This window comes from Arvicanthis niloticus, chromosome 11 (assembly GCF_011762505.2).
Source record: "Arvicanthis niloticus isolate mArvNil1 chromosome 11, mArvNil1.pat.X, whole genome shotgun sequence".
NCBI lineage: Eukaryota > Metazoa > Chordata > Mammalia > Rodentia > Muridae > Arvicanthis > Arvicanthis niloticus.
Window position 1 is genome coordinate 783,019 of NC_047668.1, and position 22,158 is coordinate 805,176.

The following is a 22,158-nucleotide window of genomic DNA, read 5'->3' on the forward strand; positions in this document are numbered from 1 at the left end:
TCATTGGCCCTTGCTTGGAGGCGGGGCTGGAGAGAGGCGCGCTTCACCCTTGAGTCAGTTCAGGCTGCGGCTGCTGAGGTTGAGGAGGGGGAGGTAGCGCAGGCCATGTGGCCCACCCTGCGTTACGTGAGCGGTGTCTGCGGACCGGCCCGTTGCTGCGTTACTGGAATTTTCCTCCGCGCAAGAGGGCCGGCGTCCAGGGTGCCCGGGCTACTGTGCGGGGGTGGCCGCAGCTCTAGCACCAGGTAAGCGAGAGGCGGCGGCCTGCACTTGCTGCTCTCCTCAGATTATCTCCAATTGAACCAGTGCCCCGACTCGATGTCTCTGTCCCCGGCGAGGAAGTCCTGATTCTGTGGTCCAGCCTCGAATTTCAGGAGCTGCTAACCTGCAGGGTTCGTCCACAGCGTTTGTGGGCCACAGGAAACAGTGTTGAGTAGAGGTCAGGAGCCAATCTGGCTCCGGATACACACCTCCTATTTCTTAACCACTCTAAAGGGTGAATGGTGAATAGGATCCTAGTCTGGCCCCTAGGTGGTCATTTTGAAGATTAAAAGACCTAGCACACTTCAAATAAGTATGCTGCTTCTTAGCTAGCACCCGTGTGTTGCTTGGAAAATCCAGAACTTGGGCTTCAGTGGGTCAGTTCCTAACACACACTAGAGTTGTCCTCAGGAGAAACAACTCAGTTGCCTGCCGTGAGCTGTCCAGGAAAGCCGGCCACTGCAGTGTCCTGTGTGAAAGCTTTAAGGGGAGAAAGCTTTTGGTTGTTTAAGACAAGGTGGGCCATGCGAATGGATTTAGTGGCAGACAGGCGTGGAAAGACTGGAGAGGGGCAGTGTTTTTGTTTAAGCTGCACATCAAGTTTTAGTCTAAGGGTCATGTTAAATGGTAGTGGTTTGCTTTTCTTTGGCTGTCCTATAACTCCCCTTGTAGATCAGGCTGGCCTCCAATGCCTCAAGCGATCAACCTACCCCTCCTTTCCAAGTGTTAGAATTAAAAGCACTTGCTATACCACCTGTTCCACCTAAACTTTTGAGACTGGGTCTTCCCCAATCTTCCCCCCTCTCTCCCTGTCCACCTCTCTGTTCCTTACCCCCTCTGTGTGTGTATGTGGTGTGTGTTTCTGTTTTTCCACTAAGGATCTCTCTTTGTATCCTGGCTGTCCTGTCCTGAACCAGGTTGGCCTTGAACTCAGAGATCTTCCTGTGTCTGCCTCCATCGTGCTGGGATTAAAGGTGTGTACCACTATTGCCTCTGGGGTAAGATAGGGTCTCTTAAGGTGACTGGTTGGCCAGCAAGCATGAGGGACGCCAAGGTTGAGAAATGTCTTTACATAAAGGCACTTTGGATACAAACTCAGGTTCTCCTGTGTACAGTAAGCACTTTACCCATTAACCATTTTCCTATCCCAATTTTAAAAATACTGATTATTTTGAAACAATTGAAGACCCTTAAAAAGTTGCAGAAATCATAGAATGGTTTTATTTCACCTTCCTCCTGTCCCACCATCGCCCTAGTGTTAGCATAATAAGACAGCAACGCCAGAAGATTAATATTGATTCAATGCACACATGTTCAGGTTTTATCAACTTTACATGCATTCTATGTGTTCTGTGTATAGCTCTATACAGTCTAATCATATTTTGTATAACCTCAGTTTGGGCATAGAATGTTCCATTGTGGACCTAGACACAAGTGCCCACCAACATGCCAGGGCCCAGCTATTAGGTAACTCTTGAGGCTCACCAAAGATGAACCCTGGCACCTACCCACAGCTCTGCCAGACACTGGCTGCCCTTGGTAGTAGCATGAATGAACAGTATCTGCCAAGTGCTGGCTGCTGTAATAGTCAGCAGTGATACCAGCCAAAATGCAAGGTTTAGGGATTTTCCTGGATCCTATAACTATGGACTAGCTCTTTGATGGATTTGTTCCCATTTTGTCAGGTTTGGGGGCCTCCATGCTAGGTTCTAAGGTTATAATGGTGCCTATAACATGGTGTTGGTTGTGCCTCTGACAGCATCTCTGGAGACAAAACGTTGGCCATAGCCTATCTTCTGGTGGAGTCATCTGCTACTTGTCACATGTAGTGGGCTTCCATTCTCTCCACCCCTTAGTTCACTTCCATCCACAGATCCCCTAACTCCATCCCTGCCACCCAGAAGCATATGATAAATGCATGGTCAGAGCAAAGCTGAAGAAGGTTCAAATGCCAGAGACTATAGTCCCAGCAGAACTTCAGTTATCTAATTCTGTCTGGGAGGGCAAAGAGCCTGATTATATATGATATATAAGTAGTATAAATATAAATGATATGTGCTATATAATGAGATATGTGTTATATAATACATAATGTTATAAATTAGTACTTTAATTGCTCACTAATGAAAATTATGAATGTGAAATTTGGTGAGATCTATAAACATAAATTCTTTTTAAAAATTTATTTATTCATGTGTTTTATGTATGTGGATGCTCTGTCTTCATGCACATCAGAAGGGGGACTCTTATCCTATCACAGATGGTTTTGAGCCACCATGTGGTTGTTGGAAATTAAACTTGGGACCTCTGGAAGAGCAACCAGTCCTCCTAACCACTGATCCATCTCTCCAGCCCCGAAACATAAATTCTTAAAGCTTGCTTTCTTTTAAAGCTCCTTTGATATAGTCATCGTTGGAGGTGGAATTGTGGGGCTTGCCTCTGCCAGAACACTCATCCTGAAACATCCTGGACTTTCGATTGGTGTGGTGGAAAAGGAGAAAGATTTAGGTATGTATACCCTCAGCTTGCTGGGAACCTGCTTATGAATCAGTTATGAAACATGTGGATGTTAGTGTCTCTTGAAAGCAAAGTCTGGCCAGGCGTGGTGGCACACGCCTTTAATCCCAGCACTTGGGAGGCAGAGGCAGGTGGATTTCTGAGTTCGAGGCCAGCCTGGTCTACAGAGTGAGTTCCAGGACAGCCAAGGCTATACAGAGAAACCCTGTCTCAAGCCCCCCCCCCCAAAAAAAAAAAGCAAAGTCTGGGACAAGAGCTTGAGAGGAGGTGGTTTATTTGAGGGATTATATGAGATGGTAGGAAGAAGGGAGGGGGTGGGGAGAATAAAATCATAGGAGGGTATACCTTCTCCTGTGGCTGGAGGCTTGAGTACACTGGGACCCCTAGTAGCAGAGTGCTCTCCAGGTTTGTGCTCATTCATCCAATCAGCTTCTAGGATTGTCACTATTGATGCTAATAGCTCCACTTTCCTCCAAAAAGACAGAAAGGGCCTTAGAGCATGTGCAGAGAGCCCCAGCAGGCCTTTAAAGTGGCTTGGTGAAGTAAGTAGTGTTAAAACAAAGCTTAAGGTGAAATCAAGCATGGATGATTCAGCATGGCAGGATAGCTGCTATAGGAGATGATGTGGACTCTGATAGCTTCGTGTATAATTGTTCTTCACCTCCTAGGTTTTGTGTGAGTCATTTACATTTTTTTTAATCTCTCTTGTTTCATAGCTCTTCACCAGACTGGACGGAACAGTGGTGTTATACATAGTGGAATCTACTATAAACCGGAATCTCTGAAAGCTAAATTGTGTGTAGAAGGCGCAGCCCTCATCTATGAGTACTGTGACCTCAAGGGAATTCCCTACAGGCAGTGTGGCAAGGTACAGCATTCCACTATGTTCTCGGCTTATTTATAACTAGAGTCCTAAAGTTTAATGTTGAAAAATTTAAAAAGATATGACTTCTGCTTTTGTGCCTATGTAACTTAATATAGTACTATGGAATAACAAAAAAGATATTATGATGTCATACAATTAAAAGTAAGTTTTATTGACATAATAAGTATACATTTAGGTTTTAGTATATTTACAAAGTTGTGCCAGTCTTAACACTAATTTTAAAATATTTTCATCACCCCTAAAATAAACCCTATACCAGCAGCTCCCATTCCTACCAGACCTGAGCCCCTAATAACCATTTTGTTTTCTGTCTCTACAATTGCCTGCTTTTATACATATCTTTTCTTTAATATTTTTTAAGATATATTTATTTTATGAATGAGTGCTCTGTCTGCATGTACATGCCAGAAGAGAGCATTAGATCCCATTATAGATGGTTGTGAGCCACCATGTGGTTGCTGGGGATTGAACTCAGGACCACTGAAAGAACAGACAGTGCTTTTAACTGCTCAGCCATCTCTCCAGCTTATATGTATCTTATAGGTAGAATTATGTCAGAACATTTTTTCCTGTGGTATTTTATGATATTTTAAAAAGATAGACACTTACCATAATGTCATCAGAGATTGTCCATGTGGGAGCATTAATTAGTACCCTGTGCTCTCTAATGCCTGACCCCATTGTGAGAGCCAACTGCAAGTCCTTTCCCCACAGAACCATCTCCTCAGCACTCTTAAGTTTATTTTTAATTGACAAAATTGTGTATACATATATATATATATATTAAACATATACATGCGAATATGTGTGTGATAGTGTGAACACACATGACAGTCATTTTGCAATGACAGTCATGTGCTTTATCTCACACACTTGATGAATTAGGTTTCTTTGTTGTTGTTTTGGCTTTTCGAGATGGTTTCTCTGAGTAGTTTTAGCTGTCCTGGAACTCACTTTGTAGACCAGGCAGGTCTTAAACTCACAGAGATCCTCTGCCAAATTTTAATCAAGATATCAAATTTTGGGATTAAAGGTGTGCATCGCAAGCTGGGCGGTGGTGGCGCACGCCTTTAATCCCAGCACTTGGAAGGCAGAGGCAGGCGGATTTCTGAGTTCAAGGCCAGGCTGGTCTACAGAGTGAGTGCCAGGACAGCCAGGGCTACACAGAGAAACCCTGTCTCGAAAAAAAACCAAAAAAAAAAAAATCCAAAAGGTGTGCATCGCTACCACTGTCCAGCTTACTCTTGCTATTTTAAAATCTGTTCTCAGTAGTCTCCAGGAATACAACACGTTGTACTTCCTGTAGTCACATGTTTACAAAGGATCTTCTGAACTGTTCTTCTGTCCAGTCTTCTGTACCAGTCACTGGTAACCAACATTTAACTGGCTACTTCACTGAATTTAGTTCTTCCAGATTATACGTGCAACAGCCTCTATGCCACATTTTCTTTATTCATCCATTGCTGGACACTTAAGTTGCCTTTCTGCCTTTGCTACTGTGAGCAATGTTGCAGAGAACATGGGGATGCCATTAATCTCTCTAGATATCTTGATTTTCTTTCTTTCGAACATACATCCAGAAAGGGACCTGCTGTACCTATTTAATATCTTTTAATGGGCTTATTGGTCACTTAAGTAGTTTTCTTTAGAGCAATAGATATTCAGTCTTTTACTCATTTTAAATTTGTGCCATTTGTTTTTTAATTGTTGAATGATAGTATTCTATATATATCTTGAATTCAGAATACAATAGTTAAAACAGCCTAAGACTTCCCATGAATGTCTGAAACCTCAGATAGCCCTTTGCTTTTGGTCTTTCTTTTTATCCTATCCCTTTCCATGCGTTAGTTTTCCTGTTCATGTACACCAGTGATAATGTTTAATGATAAAGATAAGAAATATAAGAGGCTAGCAACAACTGTTTTATTAAAATAACAACTTTAGCAAATGCTCTACTAAAAGTTATGTGAATGTGATCAATCTCTGACTTTCTCAGAATACCTGATTATGCTATACTAACCCTTCTTGTGATGTTATGAAATACTTGCCAGCCCATGACTCTTGCACTTTGGGCCATTGCTAAGTAAAATAAAGGCTAACTGAACACAGGCATGATGATAGCATGCAGTCAATCTTGTGTCCTGAGTGACTACAAAGTGACTAATGAGTGTGTAGCATATACAACATGGTTGTGGGAGACAGTGTTGGTCCACATCCCACAAACTTTTCATCTAGAGTTTTCAGACTGTGCTTGTTTGGGAATAACTGAAATCTCAGAAGATGAAGCCATGAAGGGGAGAAGTTTTGTATTACTTACATGATCCCGAGCATTTGGTCTTAGTCTGTAGGCTTCCCTGATGGTAACCTTTGAAGTTCCAAGAGTTTGGATTTTGACAAACGATCCAGGGTCTTCTTTTGTGACTTTGCTTCCAGTATTATATCTAGGAAATGACCAGCTGATACTAGACTGTAAAGATTGGCTCCTGTGCTTTTCTCCTAAGAGATTTGTATTTTTTATTACATGTAAATCTGATGTTGGAATTAACTTTGATATCTGGTCTGTGTTAGGGTTCAACTTTGTTCTTTGGTGTGTAGATGCCTGTGTGTCTCAACATGATTTGTTGGAAAGTCTTTCCATAGGAAAGACACTTTCGTAAAATCAGGTGTCTTCTTGTTTTGACACCATTCTATAAATCAGTTGAACATATGTGTATCCCTATATACAGGATGTAAGTCTCTTAACTTTAATGCTTATTTTTCAAGATTGCTTTAGCTATTTGGGAAATCCTTGAATTTCCAAATGAATTTTTAGGGTAATTTATCAATCTCCACAAAAGGGCAGCTGGGATTTTGATAGAAATTGTATTAATATGTAGATCAATTTAGAAGATATTAACATCTTTAATTTTTTTTTTATTATTTTTTATGTGCGCGCGTGCCTGTGTGTGTGTGTGTGTGTGTGTGTGTGTGTGTGTGTGTGTACATGGACCCATGGAAGCAAGGAAAGGGCATTAGATCCCCTGGAGCTGGAGTTACAAGTAGATGATCTGTCAGAGGATTCTGGGAACCCTCCGGTCCTCTGCAAGAAAAGGAAGTGCTCTTAACTGCTGAGTCATCTTGATATTGCCATCTTGACAGCATTAACTCTTAATCCATGACTATGGATTTCTTCCATTTGCTTATTAGATCTTTAACTTCTTTTAACTGTTTTATAGTTTTTCTTTTCCTTCCTTCCTTCCTTCCTTCCTTCCTTCCTTCCTTCCTTCCTTCCTTCCTTCCTTCCTTCCTGACAGAACCTGGCTATCCTGGAGCTCACTCTGTAGACCAAGGTGGCCTTGAATTCAGAGATCCACCTGCCTCTGCCTCCCAAGTACTGATTAAAGCATAGTTTTCAATATGTAAGTCTTGCCGCCTCTTGTTAAATTTATTCCTCTATAATTTATTTTTATTGATGCTTTTATGAAAGAATTGTTTTCTTTCTTTTTTGTTTGTTTGTTTGTTTGTTTTTGTTTTTTTGAGACAGGGTTTCTCTGTGTAGCCCTGGCTGTCCTGGAACTCACTCTGTAGACCAGGTTGGCCTCGAACTCAGAAATCCGCCTGCCTCTGCCTCCCAAGTGTTGGGATGAAAAGCGTGAGCCACCACCGCCCAGCGAAAGAATTGTTTCTTAATGTCATTTGTTTTAGTTTTGTGCGTGCATGTGTTTCCGTGTGTGTGTGTGCGTGTGTGTGTGTGTGTGTGTGTGTTTGTGTGTTTGTGTGTGTGTGTATGCTTTCTTTATATATACTGTTGTGTGTGTATAAAAGCTAGAGGACGAACTATGAGAGGCGTTCTTTCATTCCACCATATAGGTTCTAGCAACCAAACTCTGGTGTTTAGGCTTGATGGCCTTTTCCAGCTGAGCTACCTCGGCAGCCCCTGGGCTTTTGCTTTTTAGAATTGTCTTTCTATGTCTGTTGAGCTTTTCTTACTTTCTGCTTCATTACTCTAATGTATCAGGTCATAACTAGCTTTTGGGTGTTAAGCTGATCTTGTCTTCCTGAGATTCATCCTACTTGGTTATACCTACCATACAACCCTTTTTATATGTTGCTGTATTTAATTTTACCATTTTGCCAAAGTTTTTTGTGTCTGTATTTACAAATGATGGCTGAGGGTATATAGCTCAGGAGAGCATGAGAGTGTGCTGACTTCATAAAAGTGATTTGAAAGCTGGGAAGTAATGCACACACCTTTAATCCTAGCATTCTGGAGGAGGAGGCAGGTGGAGCTCTGAGGAGGCCAACCTGGTCTACAAAGTGAGTTCCAGGACAGCCAGGGCTACACAGAGAAAGTAATTTGAAAAATGTTTCCTCCTCTCTCATTTTTTGAAAGTCAGGTTTGAGTCCTTCTTAAACGTGTGATAACTTTCATGAGTAAAAGCTTTGCTGCATGCCTTTTGTAGGCAGTTGGTTTTTGTTCTTAGTTTTTTGGGTTTTTTTTTTTGTTGTTGTTGTTGTTTTTTTTTTGTTTGTTTGTTTTTGTTTTGTGTTTTAGTTTTTCCAGACAGGGTCTTTCTTGTAGCTTTGAGTGCCCGCTTCCCAGCTCTGCCTCCCACGTGCTGGAATTAAAGGCATGTATGCACTGCTATGCTTGTGTTTTGTTGGCTTTTTATTCTCTTTACGTGTTATGGATCTAGTCAGGTTTTTTTTTTTTTTTTTTTTTTTTTTTTTTTTTTTTTGTCATTTCTAGAAGTATCTTTCTAACAATCTGAGCATCAACACAATCTAACAGCACACAGTTAAATGTTCATCACACTCTTTATGAGCCTTTTTTCTATGAGGTTGGTCTCGATGTCTTTTCTCCATATTTTTAAAGATTGAAAGCTCATTGTTGTCATTAAAGATTCATTATCCTAAAAAAAACCAACAACAAAAAAGATGAATTACAGTTTTCTTTAGTAATGAGAGAAAATGACCTTGGCATAATGTTAAGTGAGAAAAGGAAGCAGAAAGCTCATGGGTTGGATGAGGTCAAGATGGTGGACTTTCATCTGCACTGTGATTTACAAATATTTCCATTCTGTGATTTGTCTTTTACTTTCTTGATGGTGTCCTTTGACTCATCTTTTGTTTAAAGGTTAATAATTTATGACATAGGTAGCCTTTGTACCTTGACCAAAAGCATTACTTCATGGAATTCTGTTGACTCTTTGTATGAAGTAGTGCCCTGTGCATCTAATGTACCGTGAATATGTATCTGTGTTTTGCCTTGCTGCAAAATAAGAAACTCAATTAAGATACCTTTCTCAGAAATAAATAGAAAAAGAGTTTTGAAGAAAGTTGATTAAATTTAATTCTTTTTTCTGCATCAGTAAAGACAGTAATTTATTTCAAGACATCAAAAGAATAGTTTGCCAAGAATGGACCCCCATTACACTGATTACTGGCTGTCTTTTTTTTGTACTGGCATTTCACATTTTCTTTGAAAGTTTAAAGAAAGCTGGAGATGGCTCAGCAGTTAGGAGCACTGGCTGCTCTTGCAGAAGATCCAGGTTCAATTCCCAGGATCCACATGGTAGCTCAGAACTACTTGTAACTCCAGTTCCAGGGGCTCCATGACCCTCTCTGCCCTCCATGAACATCATATACAAACGACACAAAGGCATACATGCAGGCAAAACACTTATATACATAAAACAGATCTTAAGAGCAACAAAAGAAAGCTGTAAACATTTGCTTTTCTTGCTACCAGGATGGAGGAGGTGGTAATGATGACTGTGTATGTCTGGGGTTGTGTTGCTCAGCAAGAAATGGAAATTGAGGCAGCATGCTCCATTTTGGGACATTAGCTTTAATGCTATTTTTTTTTTTTTTAAGATTTTTTTTCTTGGTGGAGAAAAGAAATAAAATAATGAACAAAGGAAGAAGACTTATAAAAGAAAAATGCTTTATATCAACCTCAACTGAGAAATCTGATAATATATGATTTTTACATTGACTTTATATATTTTATAGCTGGTGATATTTTTAACTTTATTCAATCATTTGGTCATGTCCTGAAGCTAATAGTAGCTGTTGAACAAGAAGAAATTCCTAGACTTCAGGCCCTGTATGAGCGAGGCCTACAGAATGGAGTCCAAGGCTTGAGGCTGATCCAGCAAGAGGATATAAAAAAGAAGGAACCATATTGCAGGGTAAGTGACTGACCAGCCTAGTGCACACAGTACTTTCCATAAGCTATTCCAAATAACACTGCTGTGAGTGGACATTCTAGAATACATGTTTGGTAAATACATACTAATATTGCTGTTGGAGATATGTGTGTGTGTGTGTGTGTGTGTGTGTATGTCAAAGAAAAATTGTTAGGTTACAGTTTATGTGTGTATATTCAGCTTTGCTATTGGGTAAATATACATCAAAGAGAATTTGTTAGGTTACAATTACGTGTTTTATCTTCAGCTTTGGCAGATATTGCCAAAAATGTTTTCCAAAGTACCTGGGTTTATTCCCTTAGTCATATATGTTCCAGTTGCTCTGTGTCCTCACCAACATGTGGTCTTTGTTTTCACTGAGGTCACTTCTATGGGTGTGTGGAACAGGCTAAATATAGCTCACTGAAAGCACAGCAAGCCAGAAATCCTTCAGATTCAGGGGTGTTGCCATAGGCTTTACCAGTTGAACACTCCTAATCCAAAGGTTCAGAAAAATCAAAATGTTCCCAAGTTCAAATATTTTTGAGCATCTTGTTGCTATTTTAAAAGCTTCATATATTTTTGGATTAGAGATTCTCAAACTATAGCATTACATTATGCTTTTAATTCATATTTCCCAATGACTTGGTATTATGTCCCTTTTGATATGTTTATTTCCCACTTGGAAACTTTGCTTCTGAAGTTCCTGTTTAAGAGATTTGCCCATTTTTCTATTGAGTTTATTGCCTCTTTTATAATTATTAATTCTTACTAATTATAGAATCTGTTACATAGTCTGGTTATGTCTGTGTGTATATAAATATATACTTGTTCATTCATCTAAATATATATTGTAGGCATCTTCTGCCTCTTCGTAGCTTGTCTTTTATTGTAATAGTATCTTTAGAAGGACAGAAGTTTATAATGTAATCAGTTTAGTGGCTTATGCTTTTTTATGGTTTGTGCCTTTGTTCTGTTTGAGATGCCTTTTTCTGCTCCACAGTTTGTCGAATATCTTACATGTTTTTTTTTAAAAGCTGCATTTTATCTTTCATTCAGAGTTGAGTTTCGTATCTAGCATAAGGCACAGGTCAAAGTATGTTCCTCCTTTATGAATACCCAGTTGACTAGAGGAGCATCATTTACAAAGAGATGATAATCCCCCTGCTGCATACAGCACCTCTTTTTGATGGCAAGTGTGTGTCTGAGTAGAGAATGGATTGTATTCTGTCCTACTGTTCCTTCCATTAGGCCATATTTACAGTATGTGCAATATCATGTCTGAGCTACGGTAGCTCAGATGAATACTGGCTCCAGGGAACTGAGCAGAGGAGGCTTAGGTAGAGAGGGCCAAGGAGAACTGAAGCAGCACACAGCAGTAGGGCACTGCAGGTATCTCTTTCCCGGTGGTTCACATAAGGGATACTTTGTCTCACCCACTAAAATTGATCACTTTGGAGATTTGGCTGTCATTTCTTCCTCTTGGGTTTTTAGATAAGCAGTTTAATTTACTGACATGAAATTGACACCATTTCAGTTCGGTCTGTCAGGATTTGATGCTTAGTCTGAAATATAGCCTCTTCTAACTTTTACTAAACAAGTGTTTTCAGAAAGCACACTAAATTTGTTGGTGTTTCATAGCTTTATATGGATTTAATACATTTTGATTGTGAACCTAATATTTTAGAATTTCTCTGGCATGGATTGTCTTTGACAGTAAAACAATTTGTAATCTTCAGAAAGCATACAAGTTTAACATGAAATTTTTATCTGACAATGAAACTTTAAAATTTAAAGATTTGTTTGAAAAGACACACACACACACAAAAGCTCCATTTGATATCTATAGGTTTAGGCATGCTGTAGAAATTCCAGTTTAGTTCCATTTTGAGCTTGAGAACAGACTTTCCCCATCATCCTAAAGTTTCGGGATCTAGAAGGGTCTTTGATTGTCATCTGCTGTATGTTCTTGTGGAGAGTTGTAAAGATTAAAAACCGTAAGGAGCAAGATAGGAACAGGAGCCCATGGTTCCTTACCAGGCTTTGCTGTCTAAAAACAAAACTTCTCACCTATTGTGAGGACTGGAGATGAATCTGGATAGTGTCTTCAAACCTGACCACAGGATCCTTCTAAGTCTTTTGAATGAGGCAGATGAAGATAATAAAAAGTGCTATATGTGCACACTTTGTTTTTAAGAGAAAAGAAATTGATTGTTATTCTCCCAAGCTCCTAAGTGTGTTACCCCCAAAGGACTCAGAACAGGTTTATTTTCTGTTTGAGCGAAGGCAAATTCTTTATTTGTGCCAAATACTTTAGGTCTGCAGATATGATCGATGTGTAATAAAGTGTGTCTGTCTGCCTGAAAGGAGTCATAATGTAGAGAAGAGAGAGTTTAGTCCAGCACAGAGTGCCAACTCTTCTGATAGAGTTAGTTCTCTAATTTGTACCAACAAAGGAGTGTGTTAGCTTAATATAAGAGGATGAGCAGCCTTCCCAGTGGTGAACCCCCTTGAAAATGGGTGGATAGAGGACTTATAAAATAGGCAGACCTGGCTTCTCTCTGAAGCTGCCACACAGTGTTGCACTCTATGTGATGGCACCTGTGGTCCTAAATGTGACAGTACATAGTGGAAAATACAGTCTGGATATTTCCTAAAGGGACCTCCGTCCTCACCACCACAACCAGGAATGTTCCATGGTACACAGTCACTTCTGAGCTCCTGACCTGCTACAATGAAGTTTATTAGGTCAGCTCTAAGACTGAATAACCCCAGGGAGAGGATCTTGCCAAACTCTAAGCTGTGTCTGTAAACTTTGAAGTAGGAACAACTCTTGACAGTACCCTCTGATACTCCTGCTGTTGGGTCTCACCCTTGGGCCTTTTCTATTAGCATAAGAAGTCAACCACATGGTTTTGCTCCTTTGTGTTCTTACTGAGTTTAGCTCCCAACTTTTCTTGGCTCACTTGCCTGGCTCTTTCCCAGCTGTTTGACCTGCCCATGCATTATTTTTTTCAAGCTAATGTAGAAAGCATATGGCCAGGCCCCAGGCTGAGACAAGTTTCTATCCACAAGCTCCAACTCAGCTACAGCCAGGTCTGGACCTGGGAATTGGACGGCTTGGCCATGATAGCTTGTTCAACATCTTCCCTGCACATTTGCTTAAGGACACCAACACTTCCAAGACTAGAAAGAGAAGAACAGAAGGGAGACTCTAGAGTTCTGAAAGGTGCAAATGCAGTAATTTAAAAACATGCCTTAAATGTTTATTCACTCAGGAAGCACTTGAATGGTTTGTGTGCAGGTGCCAGGAATACAGAGTGAGTAAGGAGAATGTTTGGATTGTAAAGACTGTTGATTCAGAATGAAGCACATTTGCAGAACGTTTCTTTCTATCCCTCCATTGTCACAGTTTTTATGCTAGGTGAGAAAGTTTCGTGGGTTAAACTCTTGGTACATTACCTTCCAAGGTTGCTGCACCCAGAATTCTTTTTGTAGGTTAAGATTGAGTATAGCTGTTAACTTGTATGGATTGTTTAGCATTAAGTCTCACATGTGTCCATCATATCAAAATGGCAATTTCCTAACTGTGACAAAGGCTTTCATGTTCTAGAATCAAGCCTGGTGATATAAATGGTGAGGTTTGCCAGATGTTCTGTTTTGTGAGCCCTTGGTCCAACCTGGGCGGCTGGAGGTTGTGAGATGTTCTTATTTAGCTAGTATTGTTTCTGTCCTCTAGTACACATGTGCATGCATGTGCACATGCACAGACACACAGAAACATGCGTACTTACATACATACCATACATACATAAATATATATATACATAAATTTGGCCATGAACACACATATATGTATGTATACATATTTGTGTGTGTGTTCATGACCAAATTTAGACATATAACAAGAGCAAACTTTTCTGTTACTTTTAAAAGATACTGTCAGATTTTTGTCAATCAAGGATAATGTGTGCCACCAGTCAAAGATAGTTTATATATCTAGGTTGGGTATTGGGTTACACTTCTTATTGAGCATTAGCAAACTTATAAAGCCCTTAATTAACATTTTAAAAATGTATAAAAGCAAAAAGGAAAAGGGGGCATGGGATAGGGGTTTTCTAGGGAGGGGAAATGGGGAAGGGGGATGGCATCTGAAATGTAAATAAAATACAAAATAAATAAATAAATAAATAAGAAAGAAAAAAAGGATAATGTGTGTTACCCATAAAAATAAACAAATATAGAAAAATAAACAAACCTTACTGATTCTTGACTGCATCATTTTGACTTTTTTATACATTTATTCTAGGGTTTAATGGCTATCGATTGTCCATACACTGGCATTGTGAACTACCAACAGGTAGCTTTGTCATTTGCCCAGGATTTCCAAGAAGCAGGTGGCTCTATCTTGAAAGATTTTGAGGTAAAAGATATTGAAATAGTTAAAGAAAACCCTTCAAGAAGTAAGGATGGTAAGCTGTCTCTATCTTCTCTACAAAATATTTGTATTAATTAAAAATGAAATAAAATTGTCCCTGTCTGGGTAGTGCAGAAGGGCCAGGAATGGGACTGTCCAGAGCAGACCCAGAATTCCTAGATTTTTGTGTGCTGATAGAACTGGCCATGGAATAGACGTTTGACTGGCACTGAAATCTGAACAGCCAAGGCTGTTATGTACAGTTGGCATCCAGCAGTTCCCTTAAGGCTAGTCAGCACCTCAGCAATACTTGCTATAAATATGGATTTTAGCATCATCTAGACTTCTTGAATCAGCCTGCCAGGGGATGTGGCTTAGGGAATAGTAAGTGGTTGACTATCTTTGAACACACTCAAGTTTCAAACGGCAGACCAATATTATAAAAAGACTCAGCCATTCTTAGTCTAACCTCCTAGGCCCCATTTAGACTGTAGCTAAAGCCTGCTTTATTTTGTGTTGGGATGTGTATTTTTCTTTTTTAGTCAAGTGAGAGTCTTACAAGACTTCTGCTTGCTTAGAGGAAATTTGAGGGAGAATCCAGTTTTTCCTTAGCAGGTTTTAAAGGAGGTCTGGATTGAGTGAGTCACTTGTCCAGCGTTCTGCACTCTAAAATGATGAACAATTTATTAAGTGGTTGGAAGTGGGTAGCAGAATAAGTCAAATTCATAATATAATAATCTTTTTTTCTGTAGGTATGTTTTATAGGGTATTACTATCTCATCAATAAGTACAAACAGATGTAATAAATGGTCAGTTCATTGTTGAAATTTTTTGTCTTGTGAAAACTTTTGCTTCTCTGAACAACCCAGACTGCAAAGCATCAGGTTACCAACACTTGGACACAAGGTTGCCTTGTATTTGATATCCCATGCTTTGGTTCTGTGGGCTAAATTAAATTCATCTATGATTGTATTATAGTATTTTATTGTTGAAGTAGGTGTCTGTGCTAGGGTAAGCTAGAGAATGTATGTTAAATAAATTTTAAAAATCCACCTTAAAACCTTCTAGCATTTTATATTTTGTCAAATATGAATTGCTTTAGTTTTCTTACTTGGTAAAAGTTTCAGAATGAAAATTAAAATGTAATTAAGACAATCACTTAAATTTGTCACTGGTATAATATTTTAATAATAACAGCTTTCTTTTGCTCAAATAAAAGTTTCAATAATTCTTTTTGTCTTTTCCAGGGATGAAATACCCAATTGCTGTCAAGAATAGTAAGGTAAAGAGTCACAAAGTCTTTTCACTTTCATTGACTTATTAAGTTGAATTATTGACTGATTGCTATGTTTTTGTGTATGTCTTGATTGCTATGTTTTTGTGTATGTCTGTTTACATGCATGTACATGTTCAAGTGTGTACAGATACATGTGTACGTGTGTGTATACATGTGAGAGTCAGAGCACAACCTCTGTTATGGTTCCTTGGAGCCACCCACCACATGTTTTTTTTTTTAATGTCTTTTGTTAGCATGTATTAATTACACATAGCAGCAGGCTTCATTATTGTGTTTGTATCACATTCACCCCTACTCACTTTCCTTTTTCCAATCAGTTTCCCCTCTTGCATGTCTTTTTTAAAATAATATTTATCTTATCCTATGTGTATGGGTGTTTGCCTGCATGTGTGTCTATGCGTGTTGTATGTTCCTGCTGCCCTGTGAGACTGTCAGAGGGCATTGGAGCCCTGGGACAAGAGTTATAAGGAAGATTGTAATTCGCCATGTGGGTACGGGAATTGACTAGATCCTCTGCAAGAACAGTCAGTTCTCTTAAGCACTGAGCCATCCATCGCCTTCGCTCCAGCCAGCTGATAGGTACTTTATCACTCCGCCATACATTCACTTATTAATTTCTAACTCGGAGACTTGGGGAGGACTGCGCAGGTTGTGCAGGGGGAGATGATTGTTTTCCTCCAGTCTCCATAGTCTAAAGTGAGAACCATAGGACACTGGATTCCCTATACCTTCAGGGGTCAGCAAGAGCAGAATCACCTATAAGTGATACTGGATTTATAAAGCATTCAGCCTTAACAGTTAGGGGATACCTAGGTTAGAAGGAAGTTGGTAGGTCATGGGCTTTCTGGCAAACTGAGAAGTCAGTTGCTGAAGTGGACACTGCAGCTCTTACCATCATTCTCTATGCCCAGCAGATACAGGACGACATGCCCCTGTTAAACCGGACTTGGGTTTGACAAATAAAAACAGGGAGGGGCAAAACTACTATGTTTTTATCTAATAAGATGTAACTGTTTCTTACATGAATGAAACATGCTCACTCTCCAACACAGATTTTAAAAATCATTTAAAACCATTGTCTCTGGGAGAAGTTCATTATGAGTTTTACACTTCTACTCTGAGACCTTAAGTGCTGAGATGTAAGAGTGGTCACTTTAAACATCTTACATTAGATTAATAGTCCCAACTGGAAATTATTTTGAGTTCCAGGGAACAGCAACAGTGGCCCCTGGAGACTTTTTTTGGTTGTCAAAACTGGATGAAGGGCCATGGCTGCTGGCGTGTAGTGGATAGAGGTCAGGGATGCTAATGAACATCTTTTACTTTGGGAAGCAGCCTCCCTGCCTCCCAAGAAAAGAGTGTCCTGCTTCAAACGGCAGTAGTGCTGAGGTTGAGAGACCCTGTGTTAGACAATGAGAGAAGAGGAGAGGCCACCATGAAGACACACCACAAACTGGGTGACCTGACAAACAGTCATTCTCTCATACTTGAGGCTCTAGAAGCCCAATACCAAGGTGCTGTCAGGGTTAGTTTCTGGTGTGGTCTTTCATCCTAGTTTCATGTGTTACTGCTTTTGAGGTGCTGGAGGCCGAACCTAAGTAGCTAGAGGTAGTGCCTAGGGCTTCTAAGGTGCTAGGTGGAATAAGTGGCTTGTCCTCATGTCTCATCTTGGGTATCAATTCTTTTGGGTCAACCCATGTGACCTCATCTAACCTTAATTGCCTCTTTAATGGGGACAGAACTTGAACATAAAAATTATGGAAGAACATAAATTAGTCCATGATACTGATGATAAAAAATAATTGTGTAATATATAGATAAATGATTTATTTCCCAGGAAGTGTGAGAGGATATCCTGAGGCTTTGTTTGTTTGGGTTTGTGTTTTGAAATAAGTCTCTCTTTTTAGCACTAGCTATGCTGGAGCTTCCTATGTAGACCAGGTCCTCCTGCCCCTGTTCTCAAATGCTGGATTAAAGGCATGCACTACTACGCCCTGTCCCACGAGTTTCAACTTGCTCTTCTCTGATTCTGGTGTCAAGCACCTTTCTCATTACCTTTTGGTAATTTACATGTGTGTTTGAAAAGAGTGACTATCCAGGTCCTTTTCCAAGTTTTGTTTTGTTTTGTTGTAGGTTTTCTTTGTGTCGCCCTGGCTTTCCTGAAACTAGCTCTGTAGATCAGGCTGGCCTTAAACTCTGCTTCTGCTTCTCAAGTGCTAGGATTAAAGGTGCATGCCTCCACTGCCCTGCTCCTTTCTCCAGTTTAAAGTGGATCATTTACTTTTTGGCCATTGAGTTCTTGAGTTCCTTTTATGTATTAGGCATTAACCTTTGTCAAGTGAATGGCTTGCTGTGCAGAAACGTTGTCTGGTGTAGTTCAGTCTGTGGTGCCTGTCTACAAAAATCGCTACCAAGGCCAGTGTCAGGGAGCATCTTCTGTATTCTGTAGCCATAGGTTTTACATTTAAATATTAACTCCATTTCAGAAAAACTTTGTCTGAGATAAGATCTTGCTTGCTAAGTAGCCCTGTCTGGTCTAGTGTTTGGGGTACAGTTCAGGCTGGCCATGAACTCACTTTTGTTTGAGCCACTCAAGTTCTGGAATTAATAGGAACTTACCACCATCTGCAGCTTCAAATTCATTTTTTGTACATTTTACAAAAGAGGGTTCCAGTTTTGCTGATAGTTAAATTGAATTTGTTCTTTTAGGAAAAAATATGTCTACTTATCCTTATTTTTTAGTATATGTTTTCCCTCTTTGACCTATTTATTTGTTTATACAAGTGCGCATGCACAGGCGTGTGTGTGTGTGTGTGTGTGTGTGTGTGTGTGTGTGTGTGTGTGTAGCCTAGGCTAGCCAGGGCTACACAGTAAGAATGCCTGCCACCTCCAGCCCCTGGAAAAGTGTCTTAGTTAGCATATATCAACTATATAATGGGATTCAGTGTGGTGTTTCCAGACATGCATATAGTTTGTTGATTTACCTACCTCCTATGTTGCAACCTCTGTTAATTCTGCATTCATTGGAGGGTTTTGTATTTTTAAGGTTTCACACACAAACAAGGGCTGCTGCATTTTCTTTTCTTCCTCATATTTAGAAATTAACCATATTCCTCTATTCTGTACCAGGGAAAGGAAATTCGGTGTCGATACGTTGTGACATGTGCCGGTCTTTACTCAGACCGTATTTCAGAGTTGAGTGGCTGCAATCCTGACCCTCAAATTGTCCCATTCAGAGGAGATTACCTGATCTTAAAGCCAGAAAAGGGCTACCTTGTAAAAGGAAATATTTATCCGGTAGGTAATGATACTTCTGTCTTCTCACTCATAAAGGTGGTTGGAGCCACAAAGGAAATGAAACTAAAAACGTTTACCTGCTTTAGAAGAAAGGGTTTCAGGGCTGTGTGTGTGGTGTGATATTACCTGTCTGTAGTGGTTGCTGGCCTAAAGCCGCCTTCTGCTCTGTGGGTCCATGTCTCCGACAGCATGAGTATACACTGGAAGTACAAAGAACCAGCTCCTCCTTCCTCTGTGGGAGAGCAGCATGAACACTGAATTGATTCATCAGTGTACTAAGAACAGGAGGGCCATGGCTGCTCCAGTTCCAGGAGGTAAAAGTCAGGGGTTTGTAAATAAAGCACTTGCTCTCCTGCTTTATTTACCCTGCTGATGAACCAGGGTCCCTGAGAGAATGTTAGGCTGAACTAGGTGACTGAATTCATCTGTTGCTTCTCACTTCCCTGAGGCCTATCTTGTAAATGTGTGCATTTTTTCCGGGCAACCCTGATTTGCCTGCCAATCACAGACCTCTCTTATAGGAGAAAGACCCAATAATATGACAGTTCATCTTTCCCCCCTTTCCCAGAAAGATGAATAAGTGGAACAATATATATTAATTAATGTCACTGGCATTTAAAAACAGAATATGTGTTAATAGAAAATCCTGTCTGAATACAGCTCATGCTGCACACAAAGGTCTAGAAGGAGCTCTCTTACATCACCAGTTAGATGTTTGTGTGTGCAGTGCAGTGGATGTGAGCGGTGCTAATTGTTTATTGCTCTGTTGAATCTGCAGGTCCCGGACAGCCGGTTTCCATTCCTAGGAGTTCACTTTACACCAAGGCTGGATGGCACTATCTGGCTAGGGCCTAATGCAGTGCTTGCCTTCAAACGGGAGGGTTACAGACCCTTTGACTTTGATGCCAGAGATGTTATGGAAGTAATTCTCAAAAGGTGACAATGTTATCTTTAAGATGTTATGTGCTTATTTTTTTAACTCCAGAAGTTTTTAATATTCTGATAGACTAAACTTTCATATATGTGATTGTTAGGTTAATTTTTTATTATTCCAAATTAAGATCTTTTTATAATAAGCATAAATTTGATTGTTTGGTTTTGATGCTAAGGATTGAAAGTAGACCCTTGTACATCCTAACTAGGGTTTTTCCACTCTGGAATATGTTTCATGCCAAGTGTAGTGTTTAACTACCTCACAAAGATTTTGATGAACCAGGGTAATAGTGTCTTAGCTAAAAAAGAAAGTAAGACCAAAGCCATTCATAAATCTAGTAGCCATATCTTATATGTTGCTAAAAGACCCGAAAAAATCTTTGAAAAGATCATTTTAAGCTAGTTACCATTGTTATGTAAACTATTAAATAAATTACTGATGAGATGGCTTGTGTGTGTGTGTGTGTGTGTGTGTTATGTGTGTGTGTAAATCTAAGGTTGATACCATATAGACTTATGACACTGTTCTAAGAAATAGCCTTATGAAGTATTGTTTGGTTTTTTCCTATATGCATGCACATGTGGGTATGTTATGTTTTATAAAATGGCTGTATGATGCAGTAGGAGGGAGTATCTCAGTGGGCCTGGCCAAGGTGTTCCCCTGAGGAATCATCACATAGGCCTAGTACAAAAGGAAGTTTATTGGGGGAAAGGAAGGGGACCTGGTAAAAGGGTAGAGAGAAGGGGGCAGTGCAGAGAAAGACAGAAAAAGAAAGGAGAGAGGGAGAGAGGAAGGAAGAAGGAAGGAAGAACAGTCTGGCTCTTATCTGGCATGTGTGGTGACACAAGCTGTTGCTAGGTAGCTGTTGGGCGGAGCCTAGTGGAATTGCCAAAAGGTGTCTTCCTCAATCATCATTCACCTTATTTTTATTTTGGAGACACACTCAACTAGGAGCTCACTTATTCAACTAGACAAGCAAGCCCCAGGGATTCTCCTCCTCTGTCTCCCCAGTATTGGGACTACAGGCATAGGTGTGAGCCTTCTCCAAGCCCTCTGGTCTTTTATGTAATCTTTCTCTTCAGAGGATTTTATATAAAACTACTGGGAAACATTTTAACTATATATGGGTTTTACCCTTTGCAGATTCTGTAACAGAATTAACTTGAACTTTTTAGTATGTGTACAGAATCACACTTAAGAACTATTACTAGAATATTGTACCTCTGCCAGACTAAGCTTGGATAGGTGTCCCACTGTTTTAAAGATGCCTCTTTAGTGTATTGAAAGCATTAGAAAGACTACCATTCTGAAATCACATTCCATATAAATTTTGAGTATGAATGAATTTCTCTCCTTATATTGGCCAAAAGTTTCTTTACTGTGTAACCTTTTCTGACTTTTTATAAAACATATAGATATTTTATAGTAATAAAAGATTTCTCTGTCTCATAAGTTTTTTTTTCTTCATTCTTAGTGGTTTCATTAAACTGGTGTTTCAGAATTTTTCTTATGGAGTTAATGAAATATATAAAGCCTGTTTTCTTAGTGAAACAGTGAAGCATCTTCAAAAGTTCATTCCTGAAATTACCATCAGCGATGTACTTCGGTAAGGAGATGTGGTGAGGGAGGGAACTTGAGCGGAGGCCTGACTGGTGATAGCTCTCATGCAGATGGCACAGCCTCAGCATCTTTGCTCTCTTTCCCAAGAGGCTTGCATCCCTCCTGCATTACTATATCAAAGCCCTTAGTTCTTCATAATCATCTATCCTTTTTTTGTTGGTTTTGTTTTGAGGCAGAATTTCTCTTTATAGCCCTGTTTAACTCTCAGCAATGCCTCCTTTGCCTCCTGGGTACTGGGATTAAAGGGGTGTGCCACCTTGATTGAATCTTAAAAACCTTGTAGACACATACTTCTTGCCTTTCATCTTCTCTACTTACAATTTTTTGTTTTATTTTTAATTGTGTGTTTCTGTGGAGAGATGAATGTGTGCACACGAGACCAGAGGCGTTGGATCCCATGGAACTGGAGCGGCAGGAGTGGCAGGCTGCTCATAGCGGGTGCTCATAGCGGGTGCTGGGAGTCACACTCAGATTCAGGTGGTGCACACTCTCAGTCACTGAGGATCTCCCTAGGCCCCTCTACTTGTGCTTCTGTCCACTTTGACTCTGCTTGTGGAACAGAAGTAGGATGTCGTCTGGCTATAGTTGCTCTAAATCCTTGCTTCAGGGGTGTCAGGAAAACTTTGTTGGCATTTTCTTCTTGGAATTAAAGACTTTCTGGACTTGATGTATAGATTATCCTGAATTCATCAAGCCCATGTATTTGTCCTCCCTAGAGGTATTTTTAGTGCCCATGCCAGTTGTTAGGCCTGACCCACT

The 22,158-nt window shown here is 40.0% G+C and overlaps 1 protein-coding gene across 1 annotated transcript in view; it reads left to right on the plus strand.

Moving 5' to 3' along the window:
- The first annotated feature begins 4 nt into the window (after window positions 1-4).
- L2hgdh (L-2-hydroxyglutarate dehydrogenase) overlaps window positions 5-22,158 on the plus strand; it is a 31,940-nt gene continuing 9,786 nt past the window's right edge. The window contains exons 1-9 of the mRNA XM_034514640.2: window positions 5-245; window positions 2,654-2,769; window positions 3,495-3,646; window positions 9,706-9,837; window positions 14,144-14,306; window positions 15,499-15,533; window positions 18,678-18,845; window positions 19,624-19,781; window positions 21,254-21,385. Of these exons, the coding sequence (XP_034370531.1) occupies window positions 106-245; window positions 2,654-2,769; window positions 3,495-3,646; window positions 9,706-9,837; window positions 14,144-14,306; window positions 15,499-15,533; window positions 18,678-18,845; window positions 19,624-19,781; window positions 21,254-21,385 (1,196 nt within the window). The 5' untranslated portion in view covers window positions 5-105. The remainder of the gene's footprint in view (window positions 246-2,653; window positions 2,770-3,494; window positions 3,647-9,705; window positions 9,838-14,143; window positions 14,307-15,498; window positions 15,534-18,677; window positions 18,846-19,623; window positions 19,782-21,253; window positions 21,386-22,158) is intronic.